This window comes from Heterodontus francisci, chromosome 1 (assembly GCF_036365525.1).
Source record: "Heterodontus francisci isolate sHetFra1 chromosome 1, sHetFra1.hap1, whole genome shotgun sequence".
NCBI lineage: Eukaryota > Metazoa > Chordata > Chondrichthyes > Heterodontiformes > Heterodontidae > Heterodontus > Heterodontus francisci.
In genome coordinates this window covers 61,966,196-61,985,600 of record NC_090371.1, presented here as the reverse complement: position 1 = coordinate 61,985,600, position 19,405 = coordinate 61,966,196, and the positions used below count along the sequence as shown (strand labels likewise).

The following is a 19,405-nucleotide window of genomic DNA, read 5'->3' as shown; positions in this document are numbered from 1 at the left end:
AGGTGCTGTCCGAGGAGCCTTGGTTCATTGCTGCAGTGCATCTTGTAGATGGTACACACTGCTGCCACTGTACGTCAGTAGTGGAAGGTGTGAATGTTTGTGGATGGGGTGCCAATCAAACGGGCTGCTTTGTCCTGGATAGTGTCGAGCTTCTTGAGTGTTGTTGGAGCTGCATCCATCCAGGCAAGTGGATAGTATTCCACCACACACTTGACTTGTGCCTTGCAGATGGTGGACAGGCTTTGGGGACTCAGGAGGTGAGTTACTCAGCGCAGTATTCCTAACCTTTGACCTGCTCTTGTAGATACGGTATTTATATGGCTACTCCAATTCAGTTTCTGATCAGTCGTATCCCCCAGGATGTTGACAGTGGGGGTTTCAGTGATTGTAATGCCCTTAATTGTCAAGGGCAGATGGTTAGATTCTCTCTTGTTGGAGATGGCCGTTGACGGACACTTGTGTGGTGCGAATGTTACTTGCCACTTATCAGTCCAAGCCTGGATATTGTCCACATCTTGCTGCATTTCCACACTGCATCAGTATCTGAGGAGTCACAAATGGTGCTGAACATTGTGCAATCATCAGCGAACATCGCCACTTCTGACCTTATGATTGAAGAAAGGTCATTGATGGAGCAGCTGAAGATGGTTGGGCCTAGGGCACTAGCCTGTGGATCCCCTGCAGTGATGTCCTGGAGCTGAGATGATTGACCTCCAACAGCCACCACCATCTTCCTTTGCGCTGGGTATGACTCCAACCCGTGGAGAGTTTTTCCCGATTCCCATTGACTCCAGTTTTGCTAGGTCTCTTTGATGCCATACTTGGTCAAATGCTGCCTTGATGTCAAGGGCAGTCACTCTGACCTCACCTCTGGAGTTCAGCTGTTTTGTCCATGTTTGAACCAAGGCTGTATTGAGGTCAGGAGCTGCATACTCACCTTTTGCAATTCATGCACTAGGGAATCCTGATCCCTCTGTTTGTTACTTAAGGGGAGGTGCTGGTGTAGTGGTTTGTCACTGGGCTAGTATACAATGTAACCCAGGGTATTGCTCTGGGGACATGGGTTGGAATCCCATCACGGCAGAAAGCAGAATTTGAATTCAATTTATAAATCTCGAATTAAAAGCTGGTCCAATGATCGCTATGAAACAATTGTTTTTGTCTTAAAAAACAATCTGGTTCACTAATGTCCTTTAGGGAAGGTAATCTGCTGTTGTAACCTGGTCTGGCCTACATGTGACTCCAGACCCACAGCAATGTGGTTGACTCTTAATGGCCTATGTCATCGACAGTGCTATCAAGCGGCATTTTCTTAGCAATAACCTGCTCAGTTTGGGTTCCGCTAGGGCTACTCAGCCCCTGACCTCAATACAACCTTGGTTCAAACATGGACAAAAGAGTTGAACCCAAGAGCTGAGGTGAGAGTGACTGCCCTTGATATCAAGGCAACATTTGACTGAGTATGGCATCAAGGAGCCCTAGCAAAACTGCAGTCAATGGGAATTGGGGAAAACTCTCCGCTGGTTGGAGTCTTACCTAGCGCAAGGGAGGTGGTTGTGGTTTGTGGAGGTCAATCGTCTCAGCTGCAAGAGTTCCTCTGGGTAGTGTCCTAGGCCCAACCATCTTCATCAATGACCTTCCTTCAGTCATAAGGTCAGAAGTGGGGATGTTCGCTGATGATTGCACAATGTTTAGCACTATTTGCGACTCCTGAGATGATGAAGTAGTCTGTATAGAATGCAGCAAGACCTAGACAATATCCAAGCTTGGGCTGATAAGTGATGTTACGACCGACCACTCCTGTCAAAGCCCCCAATGAAAATATATGATTCTGATTGTGGTGGGACCAACGCACTGTTAATTCAATCCCGTCACTCCACAGATCGGCTAACATATCATTTAAAACTTTCCAAATTAAAGAAAGTCCCAGCCAAATTGTACCATCTATTAACCCCCGAATAAGGCTAACCTAACCAAGTATCTTTAAATCAACAAATTAACTCCTCAATTAATAGAACTAAATTCTTAAACACTATGAAGATATAAACAACATTTAAAATAGAAAAAATTAGAGTCCTTGCAAATTTACAGTCCAATGTTGCTTGAAGTCCTCACAGAATGTTGCTCGAAGTCCTTTTAGAATGTTGCTTTCCTTCTCCAGCGAATTTCAACAATTAATGACTTGCAAATACTTTCAATGGAATCAAGCTGACTTTAGAGTTTTTGAGGGATAAAAGATTGTCACAGTCTAATTTCCCTTTCTTCAATTTAAAATACCAGAGATCTCAGTTTTGGCTTGACTTTTTTTTAAATATTGAGAGATAATTATTAAACAGACTAAAATCCTACTCCTTCAGTTTAAATGGTTGAGAGCTCTTTCTTCAGGTGCCAACATCAGCTGGGTCTGTATGTCTCTGTGTCTGTTAGAACAAACTGTCTTCAACTAACAGCCAGTTCAAAACTGAATTGTAACAAATGTATGAGACTCACTCCCAGTGGCTGTTTCCATGGTATCGAGAATGCACCCTTTGAATCACAGTCTCCAAATGTCTGTTTCTAAGGCAATGAAAATGCACCTTCCTAAACTCCTGAGGCTTGTTGGTTTTTAAACAATCCTGATCCCTTGCAAGCCTTAAAGGCAAACCGCATATTACGAAAAAAAAAACTACAGGACCATGACAGTGGCAAGTAACATTCATGCCACAGAAGTGCCAGGCTTCAACAAGTGAGAATCGAACCATAAACTCTTGACATTCAATGGCATTACAATCACTGAATCCCCCACTATCAACATCCTGGGGGTTACCATTGACCAGAAACTGAACTGGAATAGCCATATAAATATCATAGCAATAAGAGCAGGACAGAGGAAGTAACTCACTTCCTGACTCCCCAAAGCCTGTCCACTATCTACAAGGCACGGGTCAGGAGTGTGAAGGAATCCTCTCCTCTTGCCTGGATGGGTGCAACTCCAAAATCAGTCAAGAAGCTCGACATCCAGGTCAAAGCAGCCCAATTGATTAGCACCCCATCCACAAACATTCACGCCCTTCACCACTGTCGCACAGTGGCAGCAGTGTGTACCATCAACCAGATGCACTGCAGCACGTTCCAAATCTGTGACCTCTACCACTGAGAAGGACAAGGGCAGCAGTTGCATGCGAACACCACCACCTGCAAGTTCCCTTCCAAGCCACACACCATCCTGTCTTGAAACTATCTCACCTGTCCTTCACTGTCGCTGGGTCAAAATCCTGGAACTCCCATCTTAACAGCACTGTGGGTGTACCTACCCCACATGGAATGCAGCGGTGCATGAAGGCAGCTCACTACCACCTTCTCAAGGGCAATTAGGGATGGGCAATAAATGCTGGCCTTGTCAGCAATACACTTATCCCATGAACGAATAAAAACAATCTCAGAGCTCTCTGCAAACTCTCACCATTTAGTTAATATGCTTATTTTTTTATTCTTCCTGCGAAAATGGACAATTTTACATTTTCCCACATCATACTCCATTTGCCAGTTCTATGCTACCTCACTTAACCTATCTACATCCCTTTGTAGCCTCCTTAAGTCCTCTTCGCAACTTACTTTCCTACCTATCTTTGGGTCATCAGAAAATTTAGCAACCATACCTTCGGTCCCTTCTTCCAAGTCATTTATATAAATTGTAAAAAGTTGAGACCCCAGCTCTAATCCCTGTGGCACACCACTCGTTACATCTTGCCAACCAGAAAATGACCCATTTATGCCTACTTTCTGTTTCCTGTTAGCTAGCCAATCTTCTATCCATGACAATATGTTAACCCCTACACCATGAGCTTTTATTTTCTGCAGTAACCTTTGATGTGGCACCTTATGCCTTCTGGAAATCTAAATACAGTACATCCACCGGTTCCCTTTTATCCATATGTTACTTCTTCAAAGAACTCCAATAAATTGGTTAAACATGATTTCCCTTTCACAAAACCATGTTAACTCTGCCTGCTTACTTTGAATTTTTCTAAGTGCCCTGCGACAACATCTTTAGTAATAGCTTCTAACATTTTCCCTCTGACTAATGTTAAGCTAACTGGCCTGTAGTTTCCTGCTTTCTGTCTCCCTCCCTTTTTGAATAAAGGAGTTACATTCACTACTTTTCAATCTAACGGAACCTTCCCCAAATCTAGGGAATTTCAGAAAATTAAAACCAACGCATCAACTATCTCACCAGCCACTTCTTTTAGGCTCCTAGGATGAAGTCCATCAGGACCCGAGGACTAGTCAGCCCACAGCTCCAACAATTAGCTCCGTACCACTTCCCAATTTTCTTCAGTTTCTCCCTCCCTTCCATTTCCTGAATTACAGCTATTTCTAGGGTGTTACTTGTATCCTCTATAGTGAAGACTGATGCAAAATACCTTTTCAATTCATCTGCCATCTCCTCACTTTCCTTTATTAATTCCTCCGACTCACTTTCTATAGGACCAATGCTCACTATGTTAACATTTCTTTTTAAAATATCTGTAGAAATTCTTACTGTCTGTTTTTATATTTCTAGCCAGCTTTCTCTTGTACTCTAATTTTTCCTCCTTATCAATCTTTTAGTCATTCTTTATTGTTTTTTATATTCTGTCCAATCTTCTGACCTGCCACCCATCTTTGTGCAATTAAGTGCTTTTTCTTTAAGTTTGGTACTGTCTTTAACTATTTTAGTTAACCATGGATGGCGGGTCCCACCCTTGGAATTTTTCTTCCTCGTTGAAATGTATCTATTCTGTGTATTCTAAAGTATCCCCTTAAATGTCTACCACTGCATCTCTATTGACCTATCCCTTAACCTGATTTGTCAATTCACTTTAGCTAGCTCTGCTTTCATGCCCTCATAATTGCCCTTATTTAAGTTTAAAATACTAATCATGGACCCACTTTTCTCTCCCTCAAACTGAATGTAAAATTCAATCATATTATGATCGCTGCTATTTAGGGGCGCCTTAACTATGAGGTCATTAATTAGTCCTATCTCGTTGCACAATACCTGGTCTAGCATGGCCAGCTCTCTGGTTGGCTGCAGAACGTACGGTTCCAAGAAATTATCCCGAAAACATTCTATGCACTCCTCATCTAGGCTATCTGTGCCCATCTGAATTTTCCAGTATATATGTAGGTTAAAATCCCCCATAATTATCACTGTACCTTTCTGACAAACTGCCATTATTTCTTCCTTTATACCCGGTCCTACAGTGTGGTTATTGTTAGGTGGCCTGTACACCACTCCCACAAGTGACTTCTGCCTTTATGATTGTTCATCTCTATCCAAACTGCTTCTACATCCCGGTTTCCTGAACTTAGGTCATCCCTCTCTAAAGGGCTAATGCCATCATTAATTAACAGAGCTACCCCTCCACCTTTTTTTAGCTTCACGTCCTTCCTAAATGTCATGTACCCTTCAATATCCAGGCTCCAGTCTATGTTATCCTGCAACCATGTCTCTTTAATGGCTATCAGATCGTACTTATTTATTTCTATTTGCGCTATCAGTTCATCTGTTTTGTTTCAACCAGCAGGAGTGCATTAGAATAGTCAAGTCTGGAGGTAACAAAGGCATGGATGAGGGTTGCAGCAGCAGAAGAGCTGAGGCAGGGCAGAGTTGGGCGATGTTACGGAAGTGGAAATAGGCGGCCTTCGTGATGGCGCGGGTCGGTGGTTGAAAGTTCATCTTAGAATCAGATGTGACACCAAGGTTGCGAACAGTCTGATTCAGTCTCAGACAGTTGCTAGGGAGAGGGAAGGAGTCAGTGACCAAGGAGTGGAGTTTGTGGTGGGGACTGAAGATAATGGCTTCAGTCTTCCCAATTAATGGCCTGCTTGGGTCTGCAAATGAGATCCGACTCGAGCCTGACAGAACCCCATCCGACCCTGAACCCGACCCGGCCCGAGTCCTTCCATTTTTCCTGCGCCTGACCTGACCCGACCCGACCATCAGTTAACTTACCTTCTGTTTTTCACTTTGTTCCTTACCTGCACAAGATTAAAATAACTGTAGCAAAACCGCCTTTAAAGTCCAAAAAGCAAATTATCATTAAAGTCACTTACCTGAGGTGGTGATAGATCTGGCCCGACCTGACCCGAGCCCGAATGCTGGACCCGGAAGTGCGACCCAACCTGACCCAAACCCGACACAGGTCGTTGAGTCCCGTCGGGTTCGGGTCGGGTAGCAGGCCTTTATTCTCAATATTTCATTGGAGGAAATTTCTGCTCCCAGTACTGGATATTGGACAAACAGTAAGACAATTTGGAGACAGTGGAGGAGTCTAGAGAGGAGATGATGAGGTGGAGCTGGTGTCATCAGTGTACATGTGAAAACTGACTAAAAAACAAAATACTGCAGATGCTGGAAACCTGAAATAAAAACAGAAAATGATAGAAACACTCAGCAGGTCAGGCAGCATCTGTGGAGATAGAAACAGAGTTAATGGCTCCGATTTTGTGAGGCCCCATGAGGTGGGATTGGAGGCGGGGGGTGTGGGGGGTGGGTGGCATGAAGTAAAGCGACGGGAGGCGAGGGGTGCGGGGCAGAGGGCCCATCGCCTCCCCATCACCTAGTGATCTTCTTGGGGGCAGGATAGGCCGACAAAGGCCTTCCTGCCCAGAGGCCAATTGAGGTCCTTAAGTGGCCTATTAATGGCCAATTAAGGGCCTCTTCCCACCGTCTCTGGGATCTTGCCACTGCATGGCGAGAACGCCTTGTAAAATGAGATGTTCTCTCTGCGGGCTTGGGGGTTTTACTCCTCCATGGGCAGTCTGTGGCCCACGGAGGACCCCCATTGGGAACCAGTCCCCCCACCCCCCGGATCCCCCTCCCCCTGGACTGAATGACCAGCCTACCCCCCCACCCCCCCCCCCCCCCCCACCAATCCCCTCTTGCTGAGGCCTCTGGACTGGCCCTGGCAATTCCCCTTCACCTACCTCTGTTCCATGTTTCCACCGCTGGGCCTGGGTCCAAGGCCGCTGCAGCACTGGCAGTTGTCACCACTCCTGGTGGCACTGTCGATACAACTTAGTTGCTGGCCTTCTAATTGGCCGGCAGCTCTTGGAGGGGGATCCCGGTCTCTTTAATGTCTTTAAAGGGACAGGGAATCCTGCCTCCTAAAACATTGATTCAAAAAGACCGGAGGATCGTTCTGGGGGAGGAGAGGGGTGTGAAAAGGCAGAGGAGAGGTTCCCCCCACTTTTTTGGCCTGGCATCGGGAGCTCTGCCTTCAGCACAAAATCCAGCCAACATTTCAGTTCAACGGCCTTTCATCAGAACTGAGTTCATCGACCTGAATTAGTTACTCTGTTTCTCTCTCCACAGATGTTACCAGTCCTGCTCAATATTCCCAGCACTTTCTGTTTTTATTGTGGAAACTGATGTGTTTTCGGATGGTGTCTCCAAGGGGCAACACGTAGATGAGAAATAGGAGGGGACCAAAGATAGATCCTTGAGATCCCCAGAAGTAATGTTGCAGTAACAGAAAAACAGAAAGAGAAGCCATTGATGATGATTCTCTGGCTATGATTAAATAGATAAGAATGGAACCATGCAAGTGCAGTCCCATCCAGCTCGATGATGGTAGAGAGGAGTTGGAGGAGGATGCTGATTTTCCAGTCTTCTGTCGGTACAGGTGCCTTTGAAGTACTCTTACCGTTACATGGCAGTCACCCCAGTTATGTTGATGACTCAGTCATTAAATTTGGCCCAGAGTTTGTATCCACAATCATGGATGCCTAGAAGCTCTACTCTGTAACAGTTCCACTGATTGGAGTAGCACTCCCAGAACTTAAGGCTGAAAATGTGTAGTGTAATTGGCCCATTTATTAAGTTCATCAGCAATTTCTGCAATTATGTTAATTTAATTGTGCATATTATTTGAACTTCTTCACCCTTCTGAGATATGTAAATTTCCCAGGAAAAATCAAATTATGTCATTATTAAACAAGAAAAAAAGATAAGAATGCATATTAATGTCTAGATCAAATCACATCCACTAGTGCAGTCCAAATCAAATCCCATCCAATTCAATCAGCTAATTCCTTGTAACTGAGCATTTAAAAAAATTCTGTCGCTAAGATACATTTCACTTTTTTTCACAAACTCAGCTTTGGTAAAAGGCTGCCTGTTATTAACAATAAGAACGAAAGACTTGCATTTATATAGTGCTTTTCACAACCACCACATGTCTCAAAGCATTTTACAGCCAATGAAGTACTTTTGAAATGTAATCACTGTTGAAATAAGGAAACACAGCAGCCAATTTGCACCCAGCAAGCTCTCACAAACAGCAATGTAATAATATGTCTTTTGTGATGTTGATTGAGGGATAAATATTAGCAGGACACCGGGGATAATTCCCCTACTCTTCTTCATAACAGTGCCATTTGACCTTTTATATTCCCCCTCAGGTGGGGCCTCGGTTTAACATCTCGTCCAAAAGAGGATACCTCAAATGGTGCAACACTCCCCCAATGCTGCACTGGAGCATCAGCTTTGTTTTTTTTAACAAGGCCTGACATGCAACTTGAACCCAGAACCTTGTGCTACTCTGAGCCACAGCTGAATATACGCTTTCCTTAATGTACCTTAAAAACATGCAATATCGTTTCATTAGGGCACCATCAGTGGTTAAACATTGGTAGGCAATATATTTATGATATTTGTATACAAATACCTCAATTAATTTGCATTGATACTATAGACTTTGTGAGTTCTTGGTTTTAAAATTCAAGTCTTGAGTCCACATTTACTTATTTATTTCCATCCTTTTAGCTGTTAAACCATGGCTTATGCTCAAGACCACTGATTTGCAGAAAAGGAATTGGGGAAAATAATCCCCTAAACACTGGTTAAAAACCTTGCAAAAATCCTGTAGACCCAGGTAGTAAAAATGGAACTCATTTTCCATGGACAGATTTTGCAAACTTTGAAAGTGTGAGTAAAATTCCTGAAGTTCCTGCCATAAAAACAAAATGTAATTTATTGCTCACGGTCCACTTGAAGTGTGCTCCACCTGACAAACTTTGAAGGTGCCTGAACTTTTGGCTTCAGGTCATTAGCACTGGCCTGAGTCCAGAATCATGGTAGAAATCCAATGCTCTAATAATGGTCATTGGCTATAGGGCTACTGGCACTGAGGGTCTATTGGAGATAGGTAAAGAAAAGGGACACAATACATTTTTAGACCTAATTAGCCTTACTGCCTGTATTTGGGTACTTGCATAATGGATGTAGAGGAAATTGGGAAATGTCCAAATGCATGAAAGTTTTTTAAAAATTTTTTTAAGTCTTGGACTTCCTTTATGCTCTTTTTCACTTTGTAGTTGACTTGAACCTGGAACGATTACTTATATGTTCCTGCCAGTGAGGCAACATGGATTTTTTTTAACAAGTCTTAAGATTGTTTGCCTCTATTATATTAATGAAGACAGAAGATCTGTTTATATTACTGTTATATTAAAAAAATTGTTCTAATAATGTAGTGCTCTGCATCCTGCGGAGGAGGCATACGGCAGCGGGTGGTGAAATGTATGAACTTGGAAACTAATAAGACGGAGGAAGACAGCAGCATTTGTGAGCTTGAACCATCCCCAGATGTGGTGCAGAGTTGCAACATCCAGAAGTGTATGAATAACAATGGTAAGAAAATGCTTTAGTTAGTGGAACAAATGTTTTCTGGTAAGACAGCTAACCTGCATTGAGCGTTGTAACCATCAACAAATCTAAAACATCAATGAAGCTTTGCACTTTTGCTTATTAAGTAACAGTAGGAATGTGCAGTGCTCAGTATAATGTCAAACAGAAATGAAGCATTGTGTTGTGAAAAACTTAATTTAACATTTGGATGGAGACTTCATCTGTTACAGTTAACATTAGACTGACGACAGAACATGGCGGTGCAACCTGCAGAGTTCCAGTATTTGATATTTCTATCACAGACAGAATTTCTTCAGAAACATAAAACTGAAATGAATAGAGAAATCAGTCCCTCTCCGCACATTAATTTCTTGTGTTTAACAGACTTTCTTTTATCTTAATAAGCTAATAAGTCTTTTCCCCTCTCATATTTTTTTCCCTAATTTTCTTCTCTCCACTCCTAAAGGCTTTGGTTGCTTCCTGGGTTAAAGAGACATGGGGACTGGTCTCCCTCTAATACCTCACCCATTTTTCATGTGAGAGTTTAGATGGTGAAGGTTGGCAGGTTAAATGATCATTCCCTTACCTCGTGTTGACACTTGAGCACTTTCCAGCAAGGCCACTGGATAGCAATCAGGAGCAGCATCCCTGATGACTTTCTTCTCACTAGCCCAGGGGAAGTTGAGGCTACTGGTGCCAACAGTTGTGAGATTATCAAGTTCTGCACAGGCGGAGAGATAAAACCTATTGAGCCCTGAATTTAACTCAGCCCGCTTTGAGTGAATGAGTCGGAAGGATCATTTAAATGGTAGTGATGGGGTGTGCTACGATCTTGCTGCATCTGGGGAGGTGGTCACATAGTGGTAATGTTACTGGACTAATAATCCAGAGGCCCAGCCTAGTGCTCTGGGGACACAGGTTCGAATCCCACCAAGGCAGATGGTGAAATTTAAATTCAATTAATAAATCTGGAATTTAAAAAAAATAGTCCAATGGTGACCATGAAACCATTGTCGATTGTTGTAACAACCCATTTGGTTCACTAATGTCCTTTCGGGAAGGAAATCTGCTGCCCTGACCTGGTCTGGCCAACATGTGACTCCAGACCCAAAGTAATGTGGTTGGCTCTTAAAATGCCCTCTGAAATGGCCTTCAAGATATTAACAGGAAAAAACAGGCAAGATAAAGATAAACTATTTCCACTGTTGGACCTCGTCAGCAGACGTGGTCTCTTCAGACTACTAGAAAAGATCGGATGTCCACCAAAGCTACTAAGTTTCATCACCTCATTCCATGACAATATGAAAGGCACAATTCAACATGGTGGCTCCTCATCAGAGCCCTTTCCTATCCTGAGTGGTGTGAAACAGGGCTGTGTTCTCGCACCCACACTTTTTGGGATTTTCTTCTCCCTGCTGCTTTCACATGCGTTCAAATCCTCTGAAGAAGGAATTTTCCTCCACACAAGATCAGGGGGCAGGTTGTTCAACCTTGCCCGTCTAAGAGCGAAGTCCAAAGTACGGAAAGTCCTCATCAGAGAACTCCTCTTTGCTGACGATGCTGCTTTAACATCTCACACTGAAGAATGCCTGCAGAGTCTCATCGACAGGTTTGCGTCTGCCTGCAATGAATTTGGCCTAACCATCAGCCTCAAGAAAACAAACATCATGGGGCAGGATGTCAGAAATGCTCCATCCATCAATATTGGCGACCACGCTCTGGAAGTGGTTCAAGAGTTCACCTACCTAGGCTCAACTATCACCAGTAACCTGTCTCTAGATGCAGAAATCAACAAGCGCATGGGTAAGGCTTCCACTGCTATGTCCAGACTGGCCAAGAGAGTGTGGGAAAATGGCGCACTGACACGGAACACAAAAGTCCGAGTGTATCAGGCCTGTGTCCTCAGTACCTTGCTCTACGGCAGCGAGGCCTGGACAACGTATGCCAGCCAAGAGCGACGTCTCAATTCATTCCATCTTCGCTGCCTTCGGAGAATACTTGGCATCAGGTGGCAGGACTATATCTCCAACACAGAAGTCCTTGAAGCGGCCAACACCCCCAGCTTATACACACTACTGAGTCAGCGGCGCTTGAGATGGCTTGGCCATGTGAGCCGCATGGAAGATGGCAGGATCCCCAAAGACACATTGTACAGCGAGCTCGCCACTGGTATCAGACCCACCGGCCGTCCATGTCTCCGTTATAAAGACGTCTGCAAACGCGACATGAAATCGTGTGACATTGATCACAAGTCGTGGGAGTCAGTTGCCAGCATTCGCCAGAGCTGGCGGGCAGCCATAAAGACAGGGCTAAATTGTGGCGAGTCGAAGAGACTTAGTAGTTGGCAGGAAAAAAGACAGAGGCGCAAGGGGAGAGCCAACTGTGCAACAGCCCCAACAAACAAATTTCTCTGCAGCACCTGTGGAAGAGCCTGTCACTCCAGAATTGGCCTTTATAGCCACTCCAGGCGCTGCTTCACAAACCACTGACCACCTCCAGGCGCGTATCCATTGTCTCTCGAGATAAGGAGGCCCAAAAGAAGAAAAAAGAATTTCCACTGTTGGAGATTCTAAAACTAGGGGGCACAGTCTAAAAATTAGGACCAGACTGTTGAGGAGAGATGTTAGGAAGCACTTCTTCACGCAAAGGGTGGTAGAGGTTTGGAACTCTCTCCCACAAACAGCAGTTGAAGCTAGAACAGTTGTTAATTTTAAATCTGAGATAGATAGATTTTTGTTAAGCAAAGATATTAAGGGATATGGGCCAAAGGCAGAAACATACCTTTTTTTCAATTAACTTGTGATGGACACTTAACATTTTAATCAAGCCACTTAGTGAATTCTTAAATGTGCAAGTTTACTAACATTTACTCTGACAGTGTACAGTTAAGCCGCAGATCAGCCATGATCTCATTGAATGGCGGGACAGGCTCGAGGGACTGAATGGCCTACTCCTGGTCCTATCTTTCTATGTTCCTAAATGCCTAGCAAGCCACTGAATTCAAGGGGAATTAAGGATGGGCAATAAATGTTGGTCTTACCAGCAATGCCCACATCCCACGAACAAATAAAAAAAATCTTTCCCCCACATCGCCATCCCCCACCATTTTATCCAGGCAGATTCAGGCACTGGAGGACCACCTGCCCCAGGCAGTCAGAGGCCAACACACAGAAGTTGAAGCCTGATGATGTAATCGGCGGCAAAACACCATTTTAACACAAGGAACTTCACACAACACCAACACCAAAACTTAGGAAGAGTCAACAGAGATGCCAGAAGAGGCTACGATAAATATTATTTTATAAATTTCTGTGAGGCTTCCTTATGGGCTAGGAGGAGCAGATGTGTTCCCCAGCCTTGACTTTTCTTGTCAGCATCATTGCTAACCACCTTCCACACCAACCTCCATCCCCAGCACCACAACCGCTCCCCGCCACAACCCCTCGGCATTAATCTTCTGCTGGAGATCACACCAATATTATCCGACATGCGCCCCAATTCCCATTTTCTCTGACCGGCTTGGCGATCATTCCGAAGAAGGGTCACTGACCCGAAACGTTAACTCTGCTTCTCTTTCCACAGATGCTGCCAGACCTGCTGAGTGATTCCAGCATTTCTTGTTTTTGTTGGCGATCATTCCGTCTGACTTTGGGCGGGAGACCTTTTAGCACTATTTAAAGGAGGCTCAGGACTTCAAACAGCCTGGGCCTCATTCTGAATCCTCCATGGGGGTTACCTGGCTGCCCCACCCGCCGAGTTACAGTTAGGACAACCATCTCCCTAAACTGTATTGCTTAGGCAGTATAATTGCCAACTGGGCTGTGGAGGGAAATAGAATGACTTTAATTAAATATTTGATATGTGATAAATAATTGCAATAGTAAAGGAATAAATCTTAAGTAAAATCTCATCATTTATTTGAACTCTGTATAAAATACCTACTTGTATTCTTGGGCTGAATTTTACCAGGCCCCTGATGTGGCGGGGGGTGCCTGGAAAATACCTCCGGAAGAGGCCCGCCAAAGGCCTTGTTGCTGGGAAGGCCCTGCCCCATATTACCGGTGGGGGTGGGGCCTCATGGCAGCCCCTGCCCCCCCAACCACTTGGCGGCTGCATCACAATTTACATATGCTAATATATGATAAATAATGAATCTGCTGCTGCCGGCTGTCCTGCTGCAATATTCCGGTTGGTTGCCAGAACTCCTGCGCCTTCGGATCTTCATGTGGGAGGAGTGGGGAAACCTATTGCGATTGGTGGAGGGGATGATGTGAAGGGGTTGAAGGTAAAAGGCTTTAAACTTTGGGGGGTGCGGGGAAGGTCGTGATCGCAAGGTAGGCCTTTTTGAGGGGAGAGGGCAATTAATAAATTGATTATTCATTGGGGGTGTGGGAGAGGGGATTGAAACTTTTATTACATTTTTAATTTTCATTTAATAGGTCCTGTAACTTTCAAACTTTAAATTTAACTGAAGGGCTGGAAACCTTTAAAAATGGCGCCGGCAACTGCCCGGTGGCGCCAGACGCTATTGCTGGGGATGGAGCACCCGCCCCCTCCCACATCATCGGGGGAGGCGGTCCACCCCGGCCATGGAAATATTTAATGCGGCGGCTCCATGGTGTACATCTCACGCGTGCGCTGCTCTGTTTTTCGGCGACGAGCTGGAAAATTTCAGCCACTTATTTTTGTATGTCTCTCACTCCTCTAAGCTCAATGCCAAAAGATTTCCTTTTTAAGCAGAATCACATGTAGGAAGTACCACATGCTTGAATCTTATGCTAATCTGAATTCCTATGATCTTATTAGTCAAAGTTCTTGAAGAGGTTACTCAAGTTAAATTGAACTCTGCTTTCAGCGATGTTTTGCTTGACATTATGATAGCTGCTGCAGAACTAGAATTTGAACTTCAAAAGACTTGAAACCATGTTATCTAAGGAAAGGTATAATACAAAGACAGAATCAATAAGATGAAAGGCTGTGCTTCAATGCAGATTTTATGGGGGCTAAAATGGATAGCCTCCGAAAACAGGCGTGGGAATGTAATGTACCCAATGCCTATTCATTTTATTGCAGGCAGCACAGCATCTTTGTGTTGCCTGTTCATTATAATGATTTCTGCATGCAGCCAGCGCCAAGTGCATTATTCATTGGCTGCACTTATCAGCAAGGAACCAATATCGCCACTTGCCAACACTGCTTAAAGCTAGCCTCGTGTAAAGGGAGCTGCACTCATCCAGGCAAGTAGCGAGTATTCCATCATGCTCCAGATTTGTGCCTTGTAGATGGTGGAAAGACTGTGGGGAGTCAGGAGGTGGGTTACTTGCATGGAATCCAGGACTGGATGAGATGCATCCAAGGATACTGAGAAAAGTAAGAATGGAAATTGCACAGGCACTGGCCATAATTTTTCAGTCTTCCTTATACTGGTGGTGCCAGAGGACTGGAAAATTGCAAACATTACACCCTTGTTCAAAAAAGGGTGTAAAGATAAGCCCAGCAACTGCAGGCCAGTCAGTTCACTTCAGTGGTGGGGAACCTTCTAGAAAGAATAATTTGGGGCAAAATTAATAGTCACATGAATAAATGCAGGTTAATCAAAGAAAGCCAGCATGGATTTCTTAAGGGAAAGTATGTTTAACTAACTTGCTGGAGTTTTTTGAGGAGGTAACAGAGAGGGTGAATGAGGGCAATGCTGTTGATGTGGTGTATGTACATGGACTTCCAAAAGGCGTTTGATACCGTGCCGCACAACAGACTTGTGAGAAAAGTTATAACTCATGGAATAAGTGGTACAGTAGCAACATGGATATGGAATTGGCTGAGTGACAGGAGACAAAGAGTAGTGGTTAGTGGATCTTTTTCGGGCTGGAGGAGGGTTTGTAGTGGAGTTCCCCAGGGATCAGTGTTGGGTCCCTTGCTTTTCCTGATATATATTAATGACCTAGACCTTGGTGTACAGGGCACAGTTTCAAAGTTTGCAGATGATACAAAACTTGGGAGCATTGTGAACTGTGAGGAGGATAATGTAGAAATTCAAAAGGACACAGACAGGTTGGTGGAATGGGTGGACAGGTGGCAGATGAGGTTCAATGCGGAGAATTGTGAAGTGATTCATTTTGGTTGGAAGCACATGGAGAGGCAATATAAAATAAAGGATGCAATTCTAAATAGGTTGCAGGAGCAGAGGGACCTGGATGTATATGTGCATAAGTCATTGAAGGTGGCTGGTCAGGTTAAGAGAGCAGTTAACAGGGCATATAGTATCCTGGACTGTATTAACAGGGACATAGAGTACAAGAGCAAGGAAGTTATGTTGAACTTGTATAAGACACTAGTTCGGCCTCAGCTGGAGCATTGCATCCTGCTCTGGGTGCTGCACGTTAGGAAGGATGTTAAGGCATGAGAGAGGCTGCAGTAAAGATTCATGAGAATGGCTCCAGGGATGAGGAGCTTCAGTTATGAAAATAGATTGGAGAAGTTAGGACTGTTTTCCTTGGAGAAGAGAAGGCTGAGATGTGATTTGATCGAGCTATTCAAAATCATGAGGGGCCTGGACAGTGTAGGTAGGGAGAAACTGTTCCCACTCATGTAAGGATCAAGAAAAAGAGGGCACAGATTTAAAGTAATTGTTAAAAGAAGCAAAAGCGACATGAGGAAAAACTTTTTCATGCAGCATGTTAAGGTCTGGAATGCACTGACTGAGAGTGTGGTGGAAGCAGGTTCAATCAAAACATTCAAAAGGGAATTAGGCAATTATATGAAAAGTAAGAATGTGCAGGGTTACAGGGAGGAGGCAGGGAAATGGCACGAGGAGAAATGCTTGATAGGAGAGCTGATGCAGACACAATGGGCCAAATGGCCTCCTTCTGTGCTGTAACAATTCTGTGATTCTGAATACCCAACCTCGGATCTGCTCTTGTAGCCACAGGTATTTATATGGCTGCTCCAGTTCAGTTTCTACTCAATGGTAACCCCCAGAATATTGATGGCGGAGGATTCAGTGATGGTAATGCTACTGAATGTCATGGGGAGATGGTTAGATTCTCTCTTGTTGTAGATGATCATTGCCTGGTACTTGTGTGGGAAAATGTTACTTGTGACTTATCAGCCCAAGCCTGAATAAGAACAAAGAACAAAGAACAAAGAAAATTACAGCACAGGAACAGGCCCTTCAGCCCTCCAAGCCTGCGCCGATCCAGATCCTCTCTCTAAACATGTCGCCTATTTTCTCAGGGTCTGTATCTCTTTACTTCCTGCCCATTCATGTATCTGTCTAGATACATCTTAAAAGACGCTATCGTGCCCGCGTCTACCACCTCCGCTGGCAACGCGTTCCAGGCACCCACCACCCTCTGCGTAAAGAACTTTCCACGCATATCCCCCCTAAACTTTTCCCCTTTCACTTTGAACTCATGTCCCCTAGTAATTGAATCCCCCACTCTGGGAAAAAGCTTCTTGCTATCCACCCTGTCTATACCTCTCATGATTTTGTACACCTCAATCAGGTCCCCCCTCAACCTCCACCTTTCTAATGAAAATAATCCTAATCTACTCAACCTCTCTTCATAGCTAGCGCCCTCCATACCAGGCAACATCCTGGTGAACCTGCTCTGCACCCTCTCCAAAGCATCTACATCGTTTTGGTAATGTGGCGACCAGAACTGCACGCAGTATTCCGAATGTGGCCGAACCAAAGTCCTATACAACTGTAAAGAGCTGCCAACTCTTGTACTCAATACCCCGTCCGATGAAGGAAAGCATGCCGTATGCCTTCTTGACCACTCTATTGACCTGCGTTGCCAGCTTCAGTGAACAATGGACCTGAACACCCAAATCTCTCTGTACATCAATTTTCCCCAGGACTTTTCCATTTACTGTATAGTTCACTCTTGAATTGGATCTTCCAAAATGCATCACCTCACATTTGCCTTGATTGAACTCCATCTGCCATTTCTCTGCCCAACTCTCCAATCTATCTATATTCTGCTGTATTCTCTGACAGTCCCCTTCACTATCTGCTACTCCACCAATCTTAGTGTCATCTGCAAACTTGCTAATCAGACCACCTATACTTTCCTCCAAATCATTTATGTATATCACAAACAACAGTGGTCCCAGCACGGATCCCTGTGGAACACCACTGGTCACACGTCTCCATTTTGAGAAACTCCCTTCCACTGCTACTCTCTGTCTCCTGTTGCCCAGCCAGTTCTTTATCCATCTAGCTAGTACACCTTGGACCCCATGCACCTTCACATTCTCCATCAGCCTACCACGGGGAACCTTATCAAACGCCTTACTGAAGTCCATGTATATGACATCGACAGCTCTTCCCTCATCAATCAACTTTGTCACTTCCTCAAAGAATTCTATTAAGTTGGTAAGACATGACCTTCCCTGCACAAAACCATGTTGCCTATCACTGATAAGCCCATTTTCTTCCAAATGGGAATAGATCCTATCCCTCAGTATCTTCTCCAGCAGCTTCCCTACCACTGACGTCAGGCTCACCGGTCTATAATTACCTGGATTATCCCTGCTACCCTTCTTAAACAAGGGGACAACATTAGAATGTTGTCCAGGTCTTGCTGAATGTGGACATGGACTGCTTCAGTATCTCAGGACTTAAGGATGGAACTGAACACTGTGCAATCATCAACAACGATCCCCATTTCTGGCATCTATGGTCTCTAACTTGTCAGACTGCTTGTCTGACATCTTGTACCAGATGTAAAGAAATTTCATCCAACTAAACATCGTCTTTGGTTCCTGCCACAAAATCCATTCCCTAGCTACGGTCCCCATCCCTCACTTTGGCAACTATCTGAGGTTAAACTGGCATGTTTGCAACCTTGATATGTTTGACTCTAAGATGAGCTTCCGACTGCACATCTGCATCATCACTAAGACTGCCCATATCCATCTCTGACATCGCCCAACTCTGCCCCTACCTCAGCTTATCTGCTGCTAATACCCTCGTCCATGCCTTTGCTACTTGACTATTCTAAAGCACACCTGGCTGGCCTCCCACTTTCTACCCTCCATAAACTTGAGGTCAACCAAAACTTTGCTGCTCATGCCAAGACCCGTTCAACCATTACGCCTGTGCTCGCTAACCTACATTGGCTCCCAGTTAAGCGACACTTCAATTTTAAAATTCTCATCCTTGTTTTCAAATCCCTCCATGTTCTTGCCCTTCCCTATCTCCTGCAGCCCCATTATACTTGGAACTATCAGCACCCTAAGAATTCTGGCCTCTCGAGCATCTAATTTTAATTTCTCTACCTTTCGTGGCCGTGTCTTCAGCTGGCTTTGCCATAGGTTTAGGAAGGGAATTCCAAAGCTTAATGCCTCACTTTATCTCTTTCCTCCTTTATGACGCTTCTTAAAACCTACCTTTTTGACCACGTTTTTGGTTAAGTGTCCCAATATCTCTTTATGTGTATTAAATTCTGTTTCATAACACTGCCATCTGAGGACACTTTAGGATGTTTTACTATATTAAAAACACTATATTAATACAGGTTGTTCTTCTTGTTGGAGGGAAGGTCATTGGTGAAGCAGCTGAAGGTTATGCCTAGGACACTGCCCTGAGGAACTCCTGTAGTGATGTGCTGGAGCTGAGATGATGGTGTCCAACAACCATAGAACCATAGAAAAGTTATGGCACAGAAAGAGGCCATTCAGCCCATCTTGTCTGCGCCAGCTTAAAAAACTAGCTGCCCAATGTATTCCCACCTTCCAGCACCT

The 19,405-nt window shown here is 44.4% G+C and overlaps 1 protein-coding gene across 1 annotated transcript in view; it reads left to right on the top strand.

Annotated features, from left to right (window-relative positions):
* Positions 1 to 19,405, top strand: part of LOC137369758 (A disintegrin and metalloproteinase with thrombospondin motifs 12-like) — a 780,536-nt gene that overhangs the window by 668,107 nt on the left and 93,024 nt on the right. Inside the window, exon 23 of the mRNA XM_068031165.1 lies at positions 9,502 to 9,658. Within this exon, the coding sequence (XP_067887266.1) occupies positions 9,502 to 9,658 (157 nt within the window). The remainder of the gene's footprint in view (positions 1 to 9,501; positions 9,659 to 19,405) is intronic.